A 26,555-nucleotide genomic window follows, 5' to 3' on the forward strand; every position below is an offset into this window, starting at 1 on the left:
TTACTAATTAAAAATAAGACAAACTCAAAACAAAACAAACAAAAACAAATCTTCTGTTTTATTTTATTGTTAAATGTAACTTAACCACTTTGTTTATATAGGTAATCCCTGACTTACAACTGGGTTCTGTTCTGATGACTCCATTATAAGTTGGTTCCGCCGATATCTGAATGTCTCATTTTTTTTGTTGTTGTTTTCATTATTAATGTCTTTTATTATCAGTATCTTTATGAACCTGACCTTCATTTATCTTTAGTGGTTGACAGGAGAATGATAACATTAACAAATTAGATGCTACAATACTGTATGTAGGACATATTACTAACAATCAGATTTATAAAAAAAAAAGATGGTCATAAGTATAATTCATCATAACTCAAATACGTTGGAAGTTGGGGACCTACAATTTCTTATTGTTAGGGGCTGTTGAGTCCATTCTGACTCATAGTGAATCTATGAACAACAGAACAAAATGCTGCCTGGTTGTGCCATCCTTACGATCGTTGCTGTTTCATATCATTGCTGCAGCCACTGTGTCAACACATTTCGTCAAGGGTCTTCCTCTTTTTCTCTGACCCTCTACTTTACCAAGTGTGATGTCCTTCTCCAGGGACTGATCCCTCCTGATAACATGTCCAAAGTGCAATGAAGCCTCGCCATCCTCGCTTCTATGAAGAATTTTTGCTGTATTTCTTAGAAGATAGATTTGTTCGTTCTTTTTGGCAGTCCATGCTACATTCAATATTCTCTGTCAACACTATAAGTTCAATGCATCAGTTATTCAGTCTTATTCATTGTCCAGCTTTCCCATACATATGAAGCAATTGAAAATACCATGGCTTGTGTCAAGCGCACTTTAGTCCTCAAAGTGACATCTTCGCTTTTTAACACTTTAAAGAGGTCTTTTGTGGCAGATTTTCCCAATGTAGTATATCGTTTGATTTCTTGACTGCCACTTCCAAGGGCATTGATTGTGGATACAAGTAAAATGAAATCCTTGACTACTTCGATATTTTCTCCATTTATCATAAAGTTGCTTATTCATCCATTATCTTAGTGTTGCTTATTGGTCCAATTGTAAGAATTTTTGTTTTCTTTATGTTGAGGTGTAATCAATACCGAATCAATAGTCTTTGATCTTCATCAGTAAGTGCTTCAAGTTCTCTTCACACACCTTCAGCAAGCAAAGTTGTGTCATCTGCATAACGCAGGTTGTTAATGAGTCTTCCTCATATCCTGATACCCCGTTCTTCTTCGTATAGTCCAGCTTTACAGATATTTGCTCAGCATACATATTAAATAAGTATTGTGAAAGGGTACAACACTGATGCGCACATTTTCTGATTTGAAACCATTCAGTATCCCCTTGTTCTGTTTGAACAACTGCTTCTTAGTCTATGTACACATTTCTCACAAGCACAATTAAGTGTCACGGAATTGCCATTCTTCGCAGTTTTATGCATAATTTGTTATGATCCACACAGTCGAATGCCTTTGCATAGTCAATAAAACACAGGTAAACATCTTTCTGATATTCTCTGCTCTCAGCCAAGATATGACATCAGCTCTGATATCCCTTGTTCCACATCCTCTTCTGAATCTGGATTGAATTTCTGGCAGTTCCCTCTTGATGTACTGCTGCAACCATTTTTGGGAATCATCTTCAGCAAAATTTTACTTGCTATGATATTAATGATATTGTTCAATAATTTCAGCATTCCTTTGGATCACCTTTCTTTCGAATGGGCACGTTTATAGATTTTTTTCTAGTCAGTTGGCCAGCTCTTCCAATTTCTTGGCACAGACAAGTGAGTGCTTCTAGTGTTGCATCTGTTTGTTGAAACATCTCAGTTGGTATTTTGTCAATTCCTGGAGCCTGTTTTTTGCCAATGCCTTCAGTGCAGTATGGACATCTTTGTCCAGTACTATTGGTTCTTAATTATATGCTACCTCCTGAAATGGTTGAGTGTTGACTAATTCTTTTTGTTTCAATGACTCCCTGTATTCTTTCTACCTTCCTTTGATGTTTTCTGCTTCATTCAATTTTTTGCCCGTAGAATCCACCAGTAATACAACTCAAGCCTTGAAAATTTTCTTCAGCTCTTTTGGTTTGAGAAATGCCAGGTGTGTTCTTCAGTTTTCATTTTCTAACCCCAGGTCTTTGAACATTTCATTGCAATACTTTGTCTTCTCAAGCCACCCTTTGAAATCTGTTCAGTTCTTTTACTTTATCATTTCTTCTCTTCGCTTTAGCTACGACACTATGTCTGAGAGCAAGTTTCGGAGTCTCTTCTGACACCATTTTGGTCTTTTCTTTCTTTCCTATCTTTTTAGTGACGTTTTGTTTTCCTCAGGTAGGATGTCCTTGATGTCTTCCCACAACTTGTCTGGTCTTTGATCATTGGCATTCAATGCGTCAAATCTATTCCTGTGATGGACTCTAAATTCATGTGGGATATACTCGAGTTTGCAGCTTGGCTCTTGTGGACATGTTTTAATTTTCTTCAGCGTCAACTTGAACTTGCGTATGAGCAAATGATGATCTGTTCTGCCCTGGCCTTGTTCTGACTGATGATATTGAGCTTCTTTATTGTCTCTTTTTACAGATATAGTCAATTGGATTCCTGTGCATTTCATCTGGTGAGGTCCAAGTGTGTAGTCATGTTTTATGTTGTTCAAAAAAGGTATTTATGATGAATAAGTCGTTGGTCTTGAAAAATTCTGTCCTGCGATCCCTGGCTTCGTTTCTATCACCAAGATCATATTTTCCAACTGTTGATCCTTCTTTTTTGTTCCCAACTTTTTCATATTCTAATCACCAGTAATTTTCAGCACACTTGGTTGCATGTTTGATCAATTTCAGACCGCAGAAGTTGGTAAAAATTTTCAATTTCTTCTACTTTGGTGTTAGTATTTGGTGCGTAAATTTGATTAATCGTCATATAAACTGGTCATCCTTGTAGGTGTATGGTTATTATCCTATCACTGACAACATTGTACTTCAGGATAAATCTTGAAATGGTCTTTTTGATGATGAATACAATGCCATTCCTTTTCAATTTGTCATTGCCAAAATAGTAGACCATACAAATGTCAAATTCAAAATGGCCAATACCAGCCCATTTCAGCTCATCAATGCTAGGGATATAGATCTTTACACTTTCTATTTCATTTTTGACGATTTCCAATTTTCCTAGATTTGTACTTAGTACATTGCATTCTTGTTATTAATGGATGTTTACAGCTGTTTCTTCTTATTTTAAGCTGTTCCACATCATCAAATGAAGGTCCTGAAAGCTTTGAGGTGACAACTTTGAGGAGACAACTCTGGCCCATTTGTATTTTGACTACCATACAACCCGAGGGGCTTAATTTTTTAGCACTTATCAGACGTGTTCTGCTGCTATTCATAAGATTTTCACTGGCCAATCTCTTTTGGAAGTGGTCTGTCTTAGTCTGGAAGGTCCACTGAAACCTGTCCACCATGGGTGACCCCGCTGGTATTTAAAATACTAGTGGTAAAGCTTCCAGCATCATAGCAACGTGGAAGCTAGCACAGTAGAATAAACTGACACATAACCAAGATAAAAAATGCCACGCAGTTGAGAAGAGAGATGGTCAATTTTACTCTTTTGAAGAAAGAGGAGATAAAAAAAAAAAAAACTTTCATTTGCAAAGTGAAGGCCATTTGTAATGTAATAAGAGCAGTACAATGTAAGGGTTAAAATGAATTAAGCAAGTTAGCTAAGGCTTGGCCTACAATCCACCTTGGTTACATCTCTCTTCTCAATTCCATGGCATTTTTTATCTTGGTTATGTGTTACTAAAAACATGGTATGTTAGGGGAATGTAGCATAAATGTTGTAGGGTTTTTTCTTAATAATAAACTTTGTAGAATAGGAACCAGTTTAGAAATAATACTCAGAGAACAACTTTTGATCCTTGTGTAGACTTCATTTGTATCTGAGCAGCTGTGTGACCTTGGGAGAATTATTTAAATCCTAGTGTCTTAGTTATCTGGTGCTGCTATGACAGAAATACCATAAATGAACGGCTTTAACAAACAGAAATTTAATTTCTCATAGTTTAGGAGGCTAGAAGTACAAATTCAAGGTACTAGTTGTCCTGTAGGGTTGCTATGAGTTGGAATCGACTGGATAGCACTGGGTTGGTGTTTTGGTTTGGTTAGTTGTAGGAGAAGGCTTTCTCTCTCTCTTGGCTCTGGAGGAAGGTCCTTGTCTCTTTGAGCTTCTGCTCCTGGGTGATCTTCGTGTGGCTTGGCATCTCTCTGTGCCCATCTCTGCTTCTCTCCCTTGCTTGTTTAATCTTTTGTATCTCAAAAGAGATTGGTTTAAGACACACCTTACACTAATCCTACCTCATTAACATAACAAAGACAGTTCAGTGCCAAATGGGGTTATAACCACAGGCATAGAGGTTAGGATTTACAACACAAATTTTGGGGGGACATAATTCAATCCATAACACCTGGGAACCTCAGTTTCATCCACTAAAAACTGGGGATAAAAAGAGCTTCTACCTCATTATGTTTTAGTAATCATCATATTAAATATCCTGTGCTGAATTCTTAGCAGTGCTCTGCACATCATAAGAGTTCAATAAATGTTGAAATGTTGATTATTTTATCTCCACTTTCTGCGAAAATTGGAAGTAGGTTTGCAAAACAGACACAACATATACCTATACTTTCCTTATTTACCGCATACTATAAGCTTTTTTTTTATAAGCAGCCTTCTATACAGAGCTGTCATATACTGATCTCAGCCTTTCACACATTCATATCCTTTTCTCATCTACTAGTTGCTAGACCCAGGAGTATTTGTGGTGGTGTGACGCTGATGGATCCGAGCTTCACAGACATTCCTTATTTCTCTAGTGCCAATATTGAGGCCAGTGAACAACCAATACCACATGTCTGACAGAAAACTGGTCCAGTCCAATAAGTCTTCGCGGGTGAGGTAATGTGCAGACCTAACCAACCCGTAATACCTCCTGACATTTAGGTCCAAGCTGAGTAGGGCAAAGTCCTCAAGTTGAATTTCTAAGCTTCATGCAGCCTTGAAGCAAATATTTTCCTTACAGTGGTATCATCATTAATTATACCTCTCCTTCTGAATCCATGAGTACACTTCGGGCCTACTCTGAGAAAGAACATGTTTGCTAAAGAGGCACTTTTTTTTTTTCATTCTAGCTAGTAGGCATATTTAAAAGGTAACTCAACTGATTTGATTCGAGTGTCAGAGTTATTTCCAAATTATTTTACAGTTAGAAAAAATATTAAAATAAAAAACAATTTTAAAGATAGTATAATGCACTTCACTTTTCAACAACTGATTTTTCTCTTATTATTTTTCTTTCTCTTATTTATGAAATTATATAAGTTCAAAATGAAAAAAACTAATTACATTACCTGCACCTTGAATGGTTCAAATGTATTAATGGGATGTGTTAGGCCGTATAAAACTTTTTCATTTTCTGCCTCAAATGTCCCTGAAAGATAAACATTAATGATATGATTTTTTTACTGCCTGAATAAAGGAGATAATTCAATTTTTTAAAAAAGTTTTATACATTTTACTTACCAAAAATTCGATCCCATATAATCAGAGTACCAGCATAATTTTTGTCGATGCAATAACGGTTTCTACCTAAGGGTCAAAATATTAAAAAATAATTAAATGAATTCATGCTCTTTGTCTTATATTTTAGGACACATTCACAAAGTTAAGTCTTTAGCAACAAAATGAGTTTCCTGATAATGTCATCTTACTAACAACAGTAGGCTTTATTTGCTGGCAAATTAACTTTTTGTTTTATTTATTTTCACTTAATTTTACTAAAAAGAGGAACACAATTTTGAATTTTTTTTTTTTTTAAGATGAGATAATTCTAAGCATTATTTTTTTCAGGACTATCTTTTTATCAATGAGTAATAAAAATTAAATCACCCAGAAAAAAAAGTAAATAGGAAATAAAGAAATAGTAAACGTACATTTTTTAAAATTTGATGTGAGTTATCTCTACCTTTTTCTCTACCTGCTCCAGGAAGAAAATTCTCTACTTAGACTCCTTATTTTTAAATCATAAAAGTGCCCTGGTGGTGCAGTGGGTAAATGCTAGGCTGCTGAGAAATCAGTTGTTCAAACCCACCAGCAACTTTGTGAAAAAAAGGTGTGGCAGTCTGCTTCTGTTAAGAACATAGCCTTGGCAGCCCTATGGGGCAGGCAGTTCAACTCTGTGCTACAGAGTCACTATGAGTCAGAATTGGCTCAATTCTGGTTAAAATTAAATTATCCTTGATTACATTTATTAACTCATAATATATATGGTACTTTTCCTGCTCCAAAATATTCAAATTGCAATTTAATTTTTTATGTAAATGGCTACATATGGCTTCTTCATACTATACTAAAAAAAAAAAAAATCTTAAATGGACACATCCCTATCAACACGATTGTAAATTTAGAGAAAAAAAGAGAGAGAGAGAATATTAACCAAGTCACTGCTTCAAAAACTCAAGTGTTTTCATTCCATTACACTTACATGCAAATATGCATTTTAAAGGGAAGAAACAAGAAAAAAACTCTCCCAATGCAAAAGTAAAATGGGGGTTAGCTGCACAGATGCACACTCATAGCTCTACATAATCTGAACAACTGTAATCAATCAGGGATCATTTTTTTCCCCCCCCTCAGGGACATTTGGCAATGCCTGGAGACATTTTTGATGGTCACAAATGAGAAGGAGTACCCCTGACATTTAGTAGGTAGAGGCCAGGATTGCTTTTAAAGATCATTGCACAGGACAGCACCCATAAGGAAAAATTATCTGGCCTAAATTGCCAGTAGTCTTGAGATTGAAAAATCCTAATATAAAGCAACACGGAGCACAAGAGTGGGAGGGTGCTCTGAGGGCAAGGGGAGGAAAGTAGCAACTATTTCTTTTTTTAGGTATCAGTTTGTTCTCCATCCTTTATGTTCCATTTCTAATGGAGAAAAACCAAGAGTATAACATTCTTGGTCTCTCCATTCCCTCACTGTTTTCTGTGGGGGGAGAACGTTGCGTTTGAAAGAAGAAACTGAGCCTGTGCAGTCTGACGTACTTTCTCCTCTTCCTGTGTGAACTTGTGCCTCTTGGCCCCCTGCCATGGGGAGAGACACTTGCTCCCCTTGGGAAGGAAGGCCTGCTAGTGGCTAATTCTGAAGTCCGTTTTAAGATGCTAGATTGTCTTCAGTTAGAAGAAGCACACCCTTCAGTCAGCTTTATCAGTCATAAATGTGATTTTTGTTCTCTATTTGCCTAATCTTATTTCTAAATTTCTTTGAGTCTTAGGAAAGACTGATTTTATTTATTGAGTCCTCTAAACACTTAAAACATGGTACACTGGACCAAGAAGCTTGAGAATTACAGAATAAAATGCTCACACACACAAAAAATAATATGAGGGGGTGTTGATGGGGCCCAAACCCATCTTTGAGGCTTGAAAATTAACGTGTGTAAGGTTTTTGACCTTGAGAGTTTGTGATTGCTATGCTGGATAATTGTGATGTAGTGAAATAATACAAAATAAATAATATAATTTTTGAAGAAAGGAAGAAGAAATAGAACTTCCTTATCATGATGAGTATTGTTTTTTCAGCCATGCAGATTTTTATTTTATTTAGTGTTTTAAGCAAACAATTTTATATTGCTTGATATACATATGACATACAAACAGAAAAGAGTATGAATCATAATAGCACAGCTTGACCAATTTTTACAAAGTGAACACAGCTATGTAACAGTCACCCAGAACAAGAAGTGAAACATTACCAGCTCCCTAAAGGCGTAGTGGTTAAGAGCTATGGCTGCTAACCAAAAGGTCGGCAGTTCAAATCCAGCAGGTGCTCCTTGGAAACTCCATGGAGCAGTTCTACTCTGTCCTATAGGGTCGCTATGAGTCGGAATTGGCTCAACGGAAATGGTTAAAGACCTTCTTGTATCTACTCTCAAACGTAACTCTCCCAAGTAGAACTGCTATTCTGATATTAGCGTAGTTTAGTTTTTCTGTATTTTCTGGACATTTATAAAAATGTGCCAATATAGTATTCTTTTATTATTGGCTTACTTCTTTCAACATTATGTTTGTGAGATTTATTCATGCCATTACATATAGCAGTAGTTCAGACATTTTATTACTATAAAATTTTCCATTCTTGAGCAGTCTATGATATATCTATTTTACTGCTTATGAACATTTTTTTTTTCCTATTACAAATAATGCTGATATGTACATTCTTGCAAAGGTGTTTGGTGCACAAATGTGCACACTTCTGTTATTAGTTAAACTGGTGTGTTTAAAACTTAGGCAGTAACCACATGAGATTTTCCTCTTATCAGACAAATGCAGTGTGTAGTGAGTTTGTACAAAGATCTTAGGCAGAGAAGGTGAGATGTTGTTTATTAGGTCTCCTTCAAATCCCAACAGTTTTCAAGACCAGAGTCTCTGGTTGTAGATAGGAATGACCCTTGGGTTTGAGGTCAAAGAATGGACTTCAATATATTCCTTCAAGACATAAGAGTACGTATGCCCTCAGCTGGTTAACTCATTTTTTTTCACTACAATTGAGCTGAGATCTAGGTAAAAAGGAAAATTTAAATACCAGATAGAGGAAGTCCCCCCACCCCCTACAATCCATACTTGGAAGATGGGGCCTGTTCACGTACAAAGGAAGAAATTATACCTATTTGTACAATGTGTGCTATGTTGGATAATTGTGATGAAGTAAAGTAATGCAAAATAATAATACAATTTTTAAATAATTGAAGACAGAAAGGAAGAAGAAATAGAACTTGCTTACCATGATGAACCCTATGATGGCTTGGAGTATTAAGAATCAGTTCCAAAGGACCAAGGTTATTTATTACCTGTTTAAACAAAAGGAATAGCTATCACTAAATGTACATGCAATACATATGTAATAAGTAAAGTAATTACATTAAAACCCCACGTGGTCTGTTAGGAGATATTACAAATTTCAGAGTTGGCATCATAGAGTTGGAAGAAGTTTCTCTACCACCTAGAGCTCAAATAAATGCAACAGTAAACTCATAACTCTGCTCTGAGAGGCAGTACAAGAGTAATATGGTTCAGAACTAGACTGCTTCGATTCAGGTCCCTGATCCTCTACTTACTATTACGTGATGGTGGGGAAATAAATTAACCTTTTTATAACTTAATTCCCTAATCTGTAAATGGGAGTAATAACAGTATTTACATTATAATATAAGGTTGTTCTAAAGATTACATAGATTACTGTATTTATACACTACCTCACCAAGGCAAGTTCTCACAGACTTCATGCTGTTTAATGTTTTCTAACTTTCAACTATGGTTTTGATTTTTCATGCTAACAGAGCATCACTACCAGCACCCAGTGCCGTCGAGTCGATTCCACTAGTGGAGGGAAAATGTAGTATTATATTTTTTTCTGGCATCTTTTTCACCCTACAATGAGCCATGGAGCAACAACTTACCATTGCAACTGTTATTTATTGCATTAGGGTGATCCTGCTTGTTCAAATAGAATCTTACCTGGTTTCTTACCTGTGTATTGTCCTCCTTCTGGTTCATTCTACAGGCACAATTCAAAGTCTAATGTTTGAAGATGCCTTGTTGTTAATTAAGAACCTTCAAGATCTGGTCCCTAACTCTGTAATATTCTTTCTCATCATTTCCCTCTAAGCATTATATATGCCAAAGGCTGCAAATTCTATGATAAATTCTCTAAAATCTAGGAGCCAGGTGGGTATCATAAAACAGTTCAGCAGGCATGATTAAGGTATTTGGTTTATTACGTAATTAATATTGGGTAACATGGGAATCCTTGTAATCTTGACTGCATTATACATTTTTCCCATCAACAGTGGCAGATAAGAGAATGTTGTACTTCCCTTTAATCACCCTCTAGACTGATTTATTAGAGCCTACAAATGACAAATCAATACATAATTATGATATTTTAAGAAGTTACCTATAGTATTAACTTCCATTTAGAGACTATATCAGAAATAAAGGAATAAGTTAAATAATAATGAAGGGGGGGAATTGCCACTGATATGAATTTGGCAATAGATCAGTGGCCTTGGGTGGGGGAGGTGGGGAACGGAATGGGACTGCTTTAGATGAAATGATATGTAAGGTACGTAACTATCAAATATGATGTGTGGACCTCACTTGGATGCTGATTTGAAGAAGCCAACCGTGAAGGACATTTTATAGACAATGAGGGAAAGTTGATTATGGATAGGTTATTAAATGATATAAAGATTACTGTTTTTTTTTTTTAATGGGGAGTTATAACGACATTGTTATTTTGTAAGAAAATAACTGTTTTTAGAGATGAGTAACTGAAGTACGTATACACAGCATGAGACCTAGGTTTTGTTTTAATATTTTAGCTATGAAAAAGATAAAAAGATAGCTGATACAATGGATCAAAATGTTGATAATTGTTAATTAGGGTGATGGATATATGAAAATTCATGCTATTATTCTTTCCACTTTTGTGAATGTTTTAAAAAATTTTAATAAAAATTCAGATGAAAGAAATCACAGCTGTAGTAATATACAGTAAGGTTCACTTGCATTTTGGAAAAAAAAAAAAATAGATTCCTCAATGTCTCAAAGACACTTCAAGACTGTAACTTTGTATCTAACCAAAAAAAAAAAAAACCCATTGCCGTCAAGTTGGTTCTGACTCATAGCAACCCTCTAAGACAGAGTAGAACTGCCCCATAGGGTTTCTAAGGAACAGCTGATGGATTCGAACTGCCCACTTTTGGTTAGCAGCCGAGCTCTTAACCACTGTGCTACCAGGGCTCCAACTTTGTGTCTAGCAGGGTTTAATCTTTTTTTTTTTTTGGCCATCTCTAACTTTTGGTGTTTAACTTTAAAATACTCAATTTACAATTGACTTACGAATGTAAACAGCTGCCATGACTACACTGCCCTCTGCTTGTGGGGTCCTGTACTCACCTGGAATGGAAGTCATGGTAGTATTGCCACACAGCAATGTTGCATGCCTCCACGGGGTAGGTATCATCATCACCTCCCCAATTGGGTCCTCCTCATTGGGTCTACATACTTAAAGGAGGCAGAGTCCTTGTCTCCCACCCTGCACCATCTTTCAAGGGCTTCTCAGTTCCCATTATGGGATGGACAGAAATGCTTGCATGCAAAAAGATGCAATATATATTTTGGAGGACTAACTTGGAGTCCTATTCCCCATTTAAAAAAATGTATTTCTATGAAAAACGTACTCTGAGTTCCAAATAGCAGACCGTGCGATATATCCATAGAGCAGAACTGATTTGTAATCCAAGACCTATCTGTATTTTATAATTAAGGAGTTTAAAATGCAAATATACAGCCCTTCTATCAGAATGAAAGTATAAAGTAAGACAGAAAGGAAAAATGCAGTATTAATAATTAGAAATTGGGATGGTAAGTAGACAAAGCCCTACATTTTATTGGACTACACTGCCTCATACTTAGTGGAAAAATATCTGTTGAGAAAAACAATGATGATAAAAGAATAAGAAAATGGGGTCCCTCAGCAGTTCAGAACATTGAAACCTGATGCTTTGCTCAGACTTTGTACCTCTGGCAGAGAACCAGATGGAAAGGAGAAAACCATTTTATCCTTGTTTGTCTCTTTGGGACCTAACATGTGTTACAAAAACAAACAACAAAAGGAGGTGGAGGAGACTACAGGGACCTGCTTCTGCTACCCAGATGTATTTCTGATCCTTGGTCTGGGCATATGTGCAACCAGATTTAAAGTCGCACAAATGGTGAGTGCATTTAGATGACGGCAGTTCTAGCTAAGTGCTTTGTTTTGTTTTGTTTTTTAATGTCAAGCTCTTTTTACCAAAACAAAACAAAAAAACCTTTTGCCCTTGCAGGCTAAAATATGGTGATAACTGAATCGAAAGCTCTTTTTATTTTCTTTTTCTTAGTTTAAAAACCAAGTACTACACAGAACCCAGGCAATCACAATGAAATTTCCTGGTAAGGTCTCTAGGAACGTTGGAGTCAGGGAAGACCACCTTCAGTGTGGTGGATGATCAGTCACAGGTAGAAAACCCTTCCAATTCAATGGCATGGAGAAGTCATTAATAAGAGTTAATTATCGCCCACTTTCGCAAATTCAGTCATTTAGCAATTCAACCACATCTAGCTTTGAACCACTTCCTGAAAATATGTTATTATAGAAATAAGTGCAGCTATTCTTGTCTTTAATTGAAGTTATTTACTTGTCTATTCTTGTCTTTAATAGAAGTTATTTACTTGTCTTAATATTTTAGATTTAGGTGGCTTAATTTAAATCGCGGAATTTATAAGCAGCTTAAAAATAATCTAGTCCAATATCCGGTTATAAAAAAGAAAACAACTGAAGCTCAGAGATATCGAGTTACTAGTCCAAGTTTAAACAGCTTGGAATAAGCCTAAAGTCTTCTCAGTTTCATCTCAGGAATATATCTGTCTTTCTATTCTATGGCTTTTAAGAAATAGAGCACTGTTCCATCAAATAGAGGTAAGTTCCATTTGCAAAAAAGTTTAGTGGAGAATGATAGCTAAATGCTTTTTGATTATGTATTAGTTAAAACAAATTAAAGTCTTTATAGTGAACCCAGGGCTTTCAGCTTCTAAATTGCCCTTCATAGTATTTTAGGTACTTCTGGTACTTCTTAGATCTCTGAACCAATGCTCTCATTCTGTCTCCTGTGATTTTCTGCCAGGGTTTTATAACCTGAGAACCATGGGTGCCTAGAAAGTCAGGTACAGCCTGAAGTTTCATAACAAATTTTATGAATATGTGCCTAAGTGTGTTCTTCTGAGGATAAATGCTATCATTTTCACTAAATACTCAAAGGGATACATGAGTCCCAAAAGATTAAGAACAAATAGCCTAGTTAGCGAGTTTTAGATTATTTCTTTTGCCTTTCTTATTCATATTTGCTTTAAGTTTCTATATAATTAAAACTTGGGTGCAAATTTTATACTGAAACTTCAAACACAGAAGCTTAAATTTTTTTTTCTGCCTATATTTGAAATGGTTAAGCTTTTCAAAGAAGAGATCATATCTTAAGCTATTTTAATTGTATAATAACACATTATTATAAACAAATAATACCAAAAAATAAAACAAATCTACTGCCATCTACTCAGTTCTGACTCATAGCGACCCTTTAAGACAGAACTGCCCCATCGAGTTTCCAAGAAGTGCCTCGTGAATTTTTACTGCCAACCTTTTAGTTAGCTGATGTAGCGCTTAACCACTACGCAACCAGGGTCTCCAAATAATAAATATAAAAATTTTATAATAATAAGCTACATGTATTGACTTTATTCTATCTGAGTTTATCACCTTTGTCCAGCAGAAGTTCTCTGGGTCATTTGCTGAACTGGTCACAACTCCTTATTACTCCCTTTACAATCTATGTTGTGAGTGAAGGGTGGGGGAAAGAGTTAACAGTAAAAACAAGAAAACAGGAGCCATGAACCTCTGACATCATCTCATCATGTCATTCCCCCTCATCAAAAATATAACAAACTCAAATGAAAGTCTCTTCATAACAAACTATAGCATCCAAATTCCTTGGCATTCAAAGCCATTTTGATGTTTTATTTATTCCTCCTCCCAGACCTTAACTTCACATCATGGTCTCTTGGAATCTTACTCTTCTTTCAAGGCCTACCTAAGTGCTACATTCTCCAAGCATCATTCTTGATTTTTCCAACAAGAATGTCGTTTTCCTTCCTCTGAATGCATATTGACAAATCATAATACTCATGTCATATTTTTGTTGTTGTTGTTGTTCTACTTATTTGTGATCATTTCTCACACTATATTGCAAGTCCCATGAGGACAGAAAACTGTGCTTGACCCTTTATGTTTCTCACCACACATATGACAGTCCCTTGCACATAGCAGCTTGCTCAACAAGGTTGTATTGAGTAGATAATTCTACCTCACTGCCTTCCACGCTCTTACAATATTATAGCAATGATTTTGAAATGGGGGTGATTTGCCTCCCAGGGAACATTTGGAAACGTCTAGAGACGTTTTGGTTGTCCATACTGGGAAAAATGCAATTAGCGTCTAATGGGTAGTGGGTTAATGCTGCTGAACACCTTACAATGGACAAAACAGCCCCAACAGCACATAATTTAAAAAAAGGCAAACTCGTTGCCATCCAGTTGATTCTGACTCATATTGGACAGAATAGAACTGCCACATAAGGGTTTCCAAGGAGCAGGTGGTGGATTCGAACTACTGACCTTTTGGTTAGCAGCCATAGCTCTCAACCACTTCACCACGAGGGCTCCAACACATAATTATCTAGTCAAAAATATCAACACTGCCCAGGCTGAGAAATTGCTTTATGGATATGGAGGATAGTACTGAGCGCTAGTCCTTTAACTTCAGAACAGGAGTGCTACATAAGCTCTGCCTTCTAACTTGGAGGTTGGGTGAGAAGTGTATCAAGAAATAAGTCTAGTGGCCGTTCCTAAAATCAAAGGCAAAACAAGAGCCTGGGGTGCTTTCAGAAGTTAAAGCTAGGAAAGGAGATCCAAGCATGAACTTTGATCAAGTAAAAAAGAAAACAAAAAAAATTTTTTTTGTTTCCTTTTTTACTTGAAAAAAAAAAAAAAAACTAGTGCCATCTGAGGGCTGGGTAAATTAAGAAGCAAGGGCTAAAAGAAAAGGATAGAGAGACCAGCAAAGCACAGAGCAAAGCACTGTTAAGTGTGGATGATGAAGATAGGATAACTGAGTTCTAATGATCATTGCTAAGTAAATTCTTTGAATTGTGTATATGATCTCCTAGGACATTGTTTGTGTGAGCTTCAGTCAGAATGAAATGAGCCAAGGATGGAAAAGACAGTTTTTACATTACCAAGTGATTTTGAAATTTCTTTTAAGAGTTCTTATGACTGCCTTGCTGTTCACTAACACTTTGAGTGAGTTGAATGCTTTAGAGACCTAAAATATTAATGAAATTCCTATTGTACTGAGGTTACCAGCAAGAAATTATACTTTAATAGACACTGAAAAATTAAGTATATCTGGTATATCAATTAATCAAATGCTTACTATACATTCGTTGCAATGAATTATTTCCTTGATACAGTAATATAGCTCTCAGGGATTCTCTATCTTACATTACCTAAAAAATACACAACTATGTCTTCAACTGAAATTGAAAGACACGTTTGAATTGAACTCTATAAGGCATAAAAGTAAACACTCTAAATAATTAATGTCCTGTCTGAAATCATTTCTTTTAAGATTAAACTTATTCCATTCTTATATATACATATATTTTTTTTCAGTTGCTGTCGAGTTGATTTCAACTCACAGCAACTACCCGTGTGTTAGAGTAAAACCTGTGTTCCATAGGTTCTTCAATGGCTAATTTTTCAGAAGTAGATTGCCAGGCCTTTCTTCTAAGGTACCTCTGGGTGAACTTCAACCGCCAACACTTTGGTTAGCAGTCACGCACGTTAACTATTTGCACCGTTCTACACAGTCTTAATTATTTTATTTGATTCTTCTGGTTGGATAATTGTTGACTGGTTAAAGACTGTACTCGATCAAGAGTACAGAAGTAATCTTTATAACTACTTACTTTTCAGAAAGATAAGCATGAGCCTATTGTTAATTGTAAAGTTCTTTCTAAATAAAACACACTTAGAAATATTCATACTTCCTGTCTGAGAGGGACAAATCAAAATGAGGAAAATGTGTTCTAAGAAGCATATGTTTTAGAGAATCCTCTGCATAAAAAAGAATATGCAAGCAATATGATAAATGCTGAGGAGTGACTGGGTTGATGCTGAAGGGAAATGAAATCTCCACAGTAGAAAAAATGCCTGCATTCAGATGAGTATAGGTTAGAGTGACGACATTGACTGTAACTACTCGAGACTTTTCTTTACAGAATTGTTCATGATTGATGTTCCAGAGGGCCCCTTCCCACTGTGGGCCCACGGGCTCCATGTTTCACTGCAGCCAGTATTTCAGAGAAATACTAAGCTAGTCCCTCATATATGTATCATCTGATATAAAAATCATTGTCATGTTACATTTAACCAAGAGAGATGTGCTTGAAATGCAGTCTGAAAATGGCAAAACCTTTCATGTGAGTTAGTGGCAAGATTCAATGAAAGGCCAAATTAAAATTAATTGGACTAATACCATGATTAGTTTGCTTTTCCTGTCCAAATCTCTCTCTCACCCACTATTTAAGTGTTTGTGCATGTGTTTGTACGAATTATTTTTAAGAAATTTTTATTTAGAATTATCTTTAGAATTAACTATAGGGTCATGTATATCTATTTGAGAAGTAAAACCAAGCCCAATGAAAAGTAAATGGTGGTTATAAATATTCCTATGGCCTTTCAATAATATACAGCCCCATTTACAGATGTAATGGGAAGAGTGTTTATACATACACATATATTTGTACTTATTAAATATATTTATTATATATGTATTAAATATTTATGCATATTTATTCAAATGCCAAATAACTACTATTTAAGTATCAAACTCTTTTTAAAAGCTACATACATAATCAGCAGAGCAAGAAATCTTTTGTCAGCCAATCAACTCGTTCTGAAAACATCGATTGAATTTCTAATTTGGGCTAGAGAATTTATTAGGTTTTAGAGGTAGAAAGAAATAAAAAAAGACACAGACATTGCCCACAGGCAGCTTATAGTCCAGTGGACTCTTCAATTGAAAGTTAAAACTATTTCAGACAAAAAAAAAGGCTTTTCACAAAAATAACCTTTTTTCATATGAATTTGTTTTCTCTTGGGAAGAATGGGAGAATCACTCAAAATTTATTATTTTTCAATTATTATGCCAAAATAAGGAATGTGAATGTTTAAACACATTTGAATTTATAATTGACAAAAGAATTTTCTAATAAGAATTAAATCAAGTTATCTCTCCAGGGCTCAAGCTGAAAATGACCTTTTGTAAAGATTTATGCTTTTATTTAGCTCCCATTTAGCGGAGTTTTGCAAATAGTCCAAGAGTCTTTTGTTCCTGGATAAAAATTTTTTTTTTTTTTAATGCTGTAGAGAATTCTCTCTGATTCATATACTTCTTCAAGTGACTGTATGAAAATCATAATAACCTTCGTGGGTTTCATTTATTTAAAAGATTTTTATTGAGTGTATATTCTATTCAAGGTACTGTGCTAAGCACTACTGATAGGTCACAGAGTGGAACAACAGAATTTATAATTAATATTTAGAACTTTAGTGATAATGTCAGATTTTGTTTTATGAATACATACAGGGATATGATTTTTCCCTCTGGATGAAATCTATAGCAATTCATCATTTAAAGTTTTAGAAAGGGATAAAATCCATGAACACTAAAATTCAATATGTTAGTTTCTCTAAGAAGTAGTTGATCTTTAAACCCTCATTGTTTTCCTTATTAAAAACTGAATCAGCCTGAACACCTATGGATAAATCTATATTGTAGAGCATCTGGTGATGAAATGTAAAAATAAAATCTTAATTACATCTCCCACTAGTTCTGCTGTGTTAATTCAAGACAACACACTCAAGTATTTAGACAGATGGCAGTGGTGGCTATATTTGCCTTCTGATTTCTCTGCAGGGAAGCAAAAGAAAGCAGAGCTCTTAGGATATGTGCTTGTCTGCCTAGTTTCACACTTTGAAATCCTCGACAAATGCTGATTTATTCACAGCCAAATGTTTTCCTATCTGATTGGGCAGTTTTCTACTTCAGTAAGCATGTAATATGGAGGTAGCTGAATTTCCACACTAAGCAGTGAAAAAACAATATTTATAGTTTGGAAATAAAACAATCTGGAAGAATCAGGACTGTTGGGATCATAAAGAGCTTCATAGGGAGTAAATTTCTGATGAATCCACACCATAGGGTTAAAGAGTTAAAGGCCTAGTTTTAATGAAGAATGAGACTAGGCTATGTTTATACAAAAAACAACATTTTAAAAGATTGCGTTTACAGTAAATTATCTTGAAGGTTGATTCTTGTCACTTATGATTGTATTACTCCTCAAATAAGAGGTCTAGGGCTGGAATACGTTGGCATTTTATCTGAATTACTTTCAGCTGACATTTTAAAGAGCACTGTTGACTTCATTTAAAAAAATTAAATGCAAGTAGCTGCTGAATGTGTTACTTCAAAGAGTAGCGGTTCCAAGTGATGTTTTTAACAATACCAATTAATTGACATAGGGAAAATATGAAGCTTGTATAAGCATAGCTTTATGAAATTTCATTCTTGTGTAAGACCATTATATACTTATCAGTTTGAGCACCCTGTGAGTTAAAGAATGGTAATATTATTAGTGGTAGTGTTATTATGTTAAAACCGAGAATTTAAGCAGTCCATATAAAAAAATCCATACTCTAATTTTATACTAGTTCTAAAATTCACTGTATGGAGATTGCCATTATGGTCATATTCCCAATTCCAGGTGAGACTTCTACATTCATTAAAAAAAAAAAAATTATTAGCAGCTTACCCACCATTATTTTTTTTTACCCACCATATGCCAGGTATTGTCTAAGCATTAGATACTTTGGTAAATAAAAGAGCTACTGTAGTATAATGAATTACTTAATATGGTCTTTCTCGCCATTGTCTTGTAACTTGCACCCAAGTGATTGGGCAGGACTGTGTGATAGGGTAATTTCGGCCCACCAAAGGGGATTGGTCAGTTTTGCCACCCTGCAGGGCTTGAAATAAGCCACCCCAGAGGCAGGAAGGAGAAGAGCCTACTACCACCAAGGAAGGAGAGACCTGTCATTAGATGCCCCACAGCAGGTGGTGGCAAGGTGGGCTTCCCGGCCCACAGAGAGAGGAAGCTGAATGTCTTTGAACAGAGACTGAGGGCCAGGACAGCATGCCTCCGAGCATGACTGGGAAGAGGCTATCCTGATGGAAGAGCCGTATCCCCAGCGTTTCTGAGCCTGAGTAGTAACTGTTACTTTCATAACAGACCCCATAATTGTGAAAACAGTCTGTGAGTTCTCTGTGGCCATTGCAATGAATTCTTGAACCCAGTAGAAAGTGCTGCGGCAAGGATGGTTGGTGTCAGAACTGGTAAAAATGGTGGAGAGAGGAGGCATGTTGTGAAAATGAGCCTTCAGCAATTGATCTTGATTTTCCTTCCCTCTTGTGAGGTTAGAGGAGATCAGACATCACCCCCAAGCCATTTTTACAGTTATGAATCTGCCTTTCAGAGCTTCCAATATCATCTGTCGGATATCCTTATTGATACCAGTCATAAATTTTGGTCCTATAAAAATATTTACAGATCCTAATCTTTTTTTCCCCTGGAAAGATAAAGTGTATATATTTTTAAATTAACTGCCTTACACACCTGCACACTTTTTCCTCCCTACATTAAAAAAAAAAAATCCTCTGCCTCTTTATAAAGAAATGATTTTGTAATATTTTTTACAGTGAGAATAGAAAGATAATTTGGATTTTCCTCTACCATAGATTAAAAATAGTTTTAGAATTATTATTATTGATAGTTGAGAAGAATGTCAGTTTTACCATCCATTGTTTTGTAAATTTTGTGGATTGTGGTCTAATTTGGTGTACCCTCTATCATTCTTTTATGAACTATAAGATTTCAGGACATTTTCTAGTTTTCTTGTACAGTATCCAATCTAGAATTGTTTGAATTGGCAGCACTTACTAACCGGTTTTTCTCCATGTCCTCCTTGTAGTGGTATACCCTGAGTTCTATGTTATTTTTAAAGATAACAGTATTTCATGTCAAATTAGCAAGAAGTTTTAATCTTTTTTTCTGGTGAATTCACATTATTCACTCTTCTTCAAGCCATTAATTATTAATCCAAGAACGTACTTACTACTTCAGATTGAAATTATCTCTCCTTTTGATGAATTACTGCCTTTGATAAGATCTGAAATTTTTGGTCACAATTTGCTTCTCAGTGTCAGACTAATTTGTAATGTTTTTATTCTTCATCATCATTGTTTCACATCCCATTACTTTTTATCTGAATTTTCTCCCAGCTCTTCAACAAATAAATAATAAGATGTCAAAAGATATCTGTTATTCCTCATTTGTTTTACTGAAACTTTCCAAAACAACTTTTCCAAACTACAGCCAAAATGACATATTCCTCATTCAATTTCCCCTTAGCAGGATCCCAAGAATGCCCACAGCTACTGGAATGCCCTTGACACAAGGAGAAATGTGACAGACGAGAAGCTGTAGCAGAAAGAGACAGCTGCCTGACCAAATTGTGGTTAAAATATCCTACTTTGATATTTGAGTTCATCTGCCCTGTCATTCCATTTGCGTGCTTCTCTCCACTGAGCACAAGTCATCTTACTACATTGTTGTTGCTAGCTGCTGTTAATTTGGCTCCTGTGACCCATGCACAATGGCTGATTTTCAGAAGTAGATCACCAGGCCTTTCTTCCTAGTCTGTCTTAGTCTGGAAACTCCACTGAAACCTGATCAGCATCACAGCAACAAGCAAGTCCCCATTGACAGACAAGTGATAGCCGTCCTTGAGGTGCACTGGCAGGGAGTCAAACAGGGGTCTCCTGCATAGAAGGCAAGAATTCTACCACTAAACCACCAATATCGCCTGATGTATTGTTGTTGTGTGCCATGGAGTCAATTCCAACTCCTAGTGACCCTGTATGACACAGTAGAAGTGGCCCACAGGGTTTCCTAGGCTGTAAATCTTTACAGGAGCAGATCACCAGGTCTTCTCTCCTACAGAACCACTGGTGGGTTTGGACCACTGGCCTTTTATTTAGCAGCCAAGGGCTTAACCAATGAACCACCAGGGCTGCCTGATATATTGCTACTATCCTAATTTTATATGAGGAAACTGAGGCACAGGAAAATCAGTCCGTCCTTGATCCAGACTCCACTACAGAGAAATCCAGTCTTTATGGAAGTCAGCAAAAGTGAAACAACTTTAAGAATCAAACCTCCCGGGAGGAATCTACAGGGCTTTTGGGCCAACTTTGTCATGTCCATGGCTCATATGTTGTTTCTATGAATGGATATCCAAGTATGTGATGCACAAGACTGAATGGTGCCCAATGAACCTGAAGGAGTTGGCACATTTTATAGTCACGAAGTGGGTATTTTCCTAGACTGAAACCCATTCAGTTTTTATTTTTCACTTCTCAATCTAATGTGTATTAACTTATAATTGAAAAAGTAAGGCAAGCATGTGGTAAAAAGAATCTTAAAAAAACATTAAGTCTTCTTCTCACTCTAGTTCTCTCTTCTCTTCACCCTCTCTCCTCTTTTCTACCTGCCCCCATCCTGGAAGCAGCTACTATTGCCAGTTTTTTAATGTAATTAAGTACACAGCTTCGAAAAGTCTCAAATATGTATTCGCAGCTAATAATGTAATTTAAAATTCCAAGATCGAAACCATAATTTCAGAAAGTGTGTTCTTATCTCTGATGCAGCTTAATTGTGGTAACCATAAATAAGTACTTTTGACGGTACAAGCACAGCACAAGTGAGAGGTACTAATGCATTGCCTTCCAATTGGAAATGAAGCCACCTTTTCAAAAGAAAAGTCTCATCTCACCCATCTCACCGCTGGCTTTCCCCCACTCCCTCTTCAGTTCATGGGATAAAACTCAAGCCCTGGCTCAGGAACTCTGGGAGGGACACAGGAAAAGGCAGAAGTTACTTAGGCACCATTGTTCTGTATCCAGGCTAATACCTGACTTAACATGTGGCCTGACCTGGCACAGAGCTGCTATAAAAATGTAACTTTCCTTTGACCCTTCCAAATAAATCATCAGAAAGCTTCCCTCCACTGATTCAAACAAATTTGGGATGTGACCTCAGAATTGGCCTCAACAACTCTTTCACATGGTTGCAGTATTGACTGCTTGATGTATGTTAACTATCATAAAATATAAAACTATTTCATGATAGATCTTCCCATAATATCACATATATTCAAAGTCATAATAACAGTTATTCTTATTCCTTATAAAATCAATAGCATGAAATAAATGCAGATTAACAAATTATGCACTTTGCTGTATCAAAATTTGGCAGCTAATGCAGATGTGATTTGCAGTATTGCTCAACGAGTTGCAACACCTGTCAGCCTGCTTCCTATAGTAACTTCAAAAGGCCTCCAATAAATACCAAATGCTTGAAAGGGTTCTCATGTGTATAAGCAGGACTTTTTTCTGTGTCTGTGATTTTTTTTTTTTTTTTTTAGATTTAAAAAACCAGATCAGTACAATAGTCGTAAACCTATCAGATGCTTAGCAATCTATCTGCAAACATTCAATTCTGACAAGTTTGAGATGATGCAGAGGAACCCAAAAATTACATTGTTCAGTTTTTGGGGATAAATAAGATAGTATATTGAAAACCTTTTAATGAAATTATAACTAAAATCCAAATTCTATAATTAAAGTAAAATTCTCAATTAAAAAATTTGGATAATTTCTGTAAACAATTTTTTTCAAGGAGTTTCCATTGTAATTGTATATATTATATATACTGTAATTTATATATTATCAGATCTATATGCTTTATAGATCTGATAATATATAGAAATCACAATTACAATGGAAACTCCTTCAAAAAAAGTTTATATATATCTATATAGATATATACACGCACACATACACAGACATACACATGTACACATACATAATTTTAAATTTTCATCTCTAAAATGAAATGAATTTCAACATCTTTTGGCAAGCAACATTTAAAACACTGGAGTACAGGGAGATATTGTATTAAGTATAGTATTAAAATGTTTTGGTACTTAATAGTTCAAAAAATTGTTTTATTTAATTGAGACCAACTGGCCTCATTGCTTCTTATAAACTTTGCAATATATATTCAGTAAAAAGGAATAAAAATGAACAGATGTTTCTCCTTAAAGAACGCAGACAAAGATTTTTCTTACACAATAAATCAGCTGCTAGTGGATTTCCAGGACATTGCTTCAGGCTAACTATTAAGGTATAAAACTGGAAAAAAAAAAAACCCCTACTTACCTCTGTGTGGATCCAAAATTGGTAAAGGAGATTGAACTGAAGATGAGCAGCATATACTGAAGGAGGAATGAAGAGGGCCAGGGGACAGTAGAAAATCTGAAAGATGGAAAAAAAATTTGCACGTATGATTTCCCAACATAAACATACACTGATATTAATGGTTCAACAATCTGAGTGTATATTTCTTGTAAATATACCTTATTATGTGTATTTCATTGCCATGTTTGACCTGGCAACATTAATTTTCCGCATGGTGATAAAGTTGCAGACATGTTGGAGGTAAGTCCTCTGGACTTCTAGTTTGTATTTAATTTTGTCTAGTTAAAATAGTACAGTGGGTGTGCTATTTTCTTAATCTCGAAAAGGCTGACGTGTAAAGAGGTCCTCAATATTCACACAAATATTTGCTTTCTTTGAATAAAAGAAATGTAGGAACAAGTGCCTTTACACCTTGCCAGTTCTCAGGCTCCATATTATTACCTGGCATTTTCAAAAATAAAATGAAATTATAATAAAGAAAGTAACTGAATGTAAGGATAGGAGAGAATATATTTTCTCTTTTAAATTGGTTTACATATGGTTGATTGAGGACACTGTGTCTCCCAATTTGTTGTTGTTGTTGTTATTAAAGAAGGAGCTATGATACAGCTCCATAATAGAAACACATTTTAAAGGTCCATATTTTCCAACAGACAGAAATGCCTCTGCCTTGGAAAAGTGACTTATGTTGAAACCACAGAGCTGGTTAGAATCAACTAATCAACACAATCTGCTCTGTTCTAATGACTTTGATCCCTGAGAGTGGTTTCATGTTGGAAGGAAACATTATAATAAATGAAAAACTAAACATCCAAATAATAATAAAAAGACTTTTTCACTTTACATTTCTGGTTCTTTGTTGTCCTTATTTCTAAAAGATTAGATATTTTAAAAGCATTTCTTCTGCATAAAATTTATGTCTAAATTATTTTAAAGATTTTTTTTTCTCAATTAGTCAAAAGATCGTTTCAATGATGTTTTTAATGATTATGAGTTTGATATTGGTTATTTACATATAAACTCTTCTTGTTTTTGCTTTTAAACCTAAATCATGAAAATCTCAACTGTCATGACAAGCAGGATAGTTTATTATTCACAAATGGATTATTAAGCAATGGACTGGAATAGCAAGCAACAAAAGAATACTGGGCTCTTGTTCAAGAGATACACTTAAAAGCCTTGTTTCCACCTCAGACTCCCTAAGTGATATTCAGAAGGTTCTTAAACTTCCTTAGGCTTCAGTTTCCTCAAATCAAAGATGAAGGAAAAAACCATTTGAAATCTAGCTGTATTTCTGGTTCCAAATGATCTGTGATACTGTGATTTGATTTTATGTATTTATTTAAACAATTCTTCTAATATAAAACCAAAAAAAAACAAACCCAGTACCGTCCAGTCAATTCCGACTCATAGCGACCCTATAGGACAGAGTAGAACTGCTGCCTAGAGTTTCCAAGGAGCTCCTGGTGGATCTGAAATGCAGTCCTTTTGATTAGCAGCTGTAGCACTTAACCACTACACCACCAGGGTTTCCTCTTCTAATATAGGTTAATGAAAGTATTTGGAACTCATAAGTCAAAGGGTATTTTGGATTTTCTTTGAGATATGAAGAAAAATGCACAATTAACTTCAGATGCATAAACAGTTTTATTTGGAAAGAGAACACATACCAGATAAACATTTACAGTTCCTAATAATTTCTCAAAATGTGGAGATATAATCTCTTGAGATAATAACAGGTATTACAGAAAAAAAAAAAAGAGGGTTCAGTGGTTGCATATGTTTGAGAACTCTCACTTCTTTGTTCTTCCTCCAGTCTTTGCATTCTCAAATCCTTTATATCTCTTAAAGCCAATTTAAATGTCATTCTAACATAAAGGCTCCAATGAGACTACCTTGACAGAAGAAATTTTTGCTTCCTTCTGCTTCCTCAAGCTCAGTTTCTCAGTCAGGGATCATTATATGGTTTAACGAATATATCCATTTCTACCTTGCATTCAAACCCACATTTTTCTGACTCTAAGGCTTTTACCCTCACACTACAATAACAATGTGAAAAAAATTATAGGTATTTAACAAAAGTAGTAGCCATGGGGATGGGGAAGCAGAATAAGGTACAAGACATTAAGGATTTGGTAACAGTCTTAGTTATCTAGTGGTACTGTAACAGAAATATCATAAGTGGATGGCTTTAACGAAGAGAAATTTATTCTTTCACAGTCTAGGAGGCCAGAAGTCTGAACTCAGGGTGCTGGCTCCAGGGGAAGTTTCTCTCTGTCAGCTCTGGGAGAAGGTCCTTGTCATCAATCTTCCCTTGGCCTTGGAGCTTCTCCATGCAGGAATCACAGGTCCAAAAGGCATGCTATTCCCTTGGCTCTTGTTTCTTGGTAGTATGAGGTCCCCACGTCTTTCTGCTAGCTTCACTTTTATGTCTCAAATCCACTTAAAACACAAACTAATCTTGTAGATTCAGTCCTGCTTCCTTAGCATAACTGCAGATAATCTCACCTCATTAATATCACAGAGGCAGGATTTACAACACATAGGGAAAATCACATCAGATGACAAAATGGTAGACAATCACACAACACTGGCAATCATGGAGAAGCCATGTTGACAGATATTTTTGGAGGACACAATTCAATCCATGACACTATACATAGGAGTTGAAATGGGTAGAGAGGAGTATCAGAAGACACCCAGATTTCTGGCTTGGATGATTGTGTATTGGGTGATATTGTTTACCAAGATGGTGGAGAGGGGAAGGGATAGGAAGAATAGGTTGTAAACCCAGCTTTGGTAATGTTGTGTTTGAGAGGTATTCTGGGGAAGCCATTGAGCAAGCAGTTGGAAATGTGTGTCTGATATCAGGAAGCAATCCAGGTTTAGCTTGAATATATGGGTATTTTGCAAATATCAGTTGTATTTGAACCAATGGATAGATTCACAGTGGGGAGGGAACAAACAGGCAAAGATGCAATTTCACAGGTAGTCAGGAAAAAAAGAGTGGTAGCAAATTAATCCGAAACAAGACTGTCAGAGAGGTAGGAAAGATCCTATGTTTTGTGTCTCTAGAGATAAGCAACAGACTCCAAGAAGGAGGGAATCAATGACTTGCAAGAAGAAATCAAGTAAGTCAGAAATTGAATAACAACAGTGGATTTGTAGGCATAGAAATCTAGACCACATTAAATTTGAGTCACTTAGAGGTAGTAACTGAATAGAGATAGGGGCTACTTACTCTCTTTCCCTGAGATCAGAAAGAAGAGAGCTGGAGGTATTCTTTGAATAGAACACATAGATGAGGGAAGGAATTTGTTTGTGAGAGACTTAGATATACTTATGGCTTATACAGAAAGAGCCAGTTGAAAGGAAGAGCGGGAT

The 26,555-nt window shown here is 35.7% G+C and overlaps 1 protein-coding gene across 1 annotated transcript in view; it reads right to left on the minus strand.

The window, feature by feature from the left end:
* Positions 1 to 26,555, minus strand: part of AGMO (alkylglycerol monooxygenase) — a 205,739-nt gene that overhangs the window by 24,500 nt on the left and 154,684 nt on the right. Inside the window, exons 5-8 of the mRNA XM_023544382.2 lie at positions 23,133 to 23,228; positions 8,862 to 8,928; positions 5,604 to 5,669; positions 5,432 to 5,511 (exon numbers count right to left, since the gene is read on the minus strand). Of these exons, the coding sequence (XP_023400150.2) occupies positions 5,432 to 5,511; positions 5,604 to 5,669; positions 8,862 to 8,928; positions 23,133 to 23,228 (309 nt within the window). The remainder of the gene's footprint in view (positions 1 to 5,431; positions 5,512 to 5,603; positions 5,670 to 8,861; positions 8,929 to 23,132; positions 23,229 to 26,555) is intronic.

Source organism: Loxodonta africana, chromosome 8 (assembly GCF_030014295.1).
Source record: "Loxodonta africana isolate mLoxAfr1 chromosome 8, mLoxAfr1.hap2, whole genome shotgun sequence".
NCBI classification, from domain to species: Eukaryota; Metazoa; Chordata; class Mammalia; order Proboscidea; family Elephantidae; genus Loxodonta; species Loxodonta africana.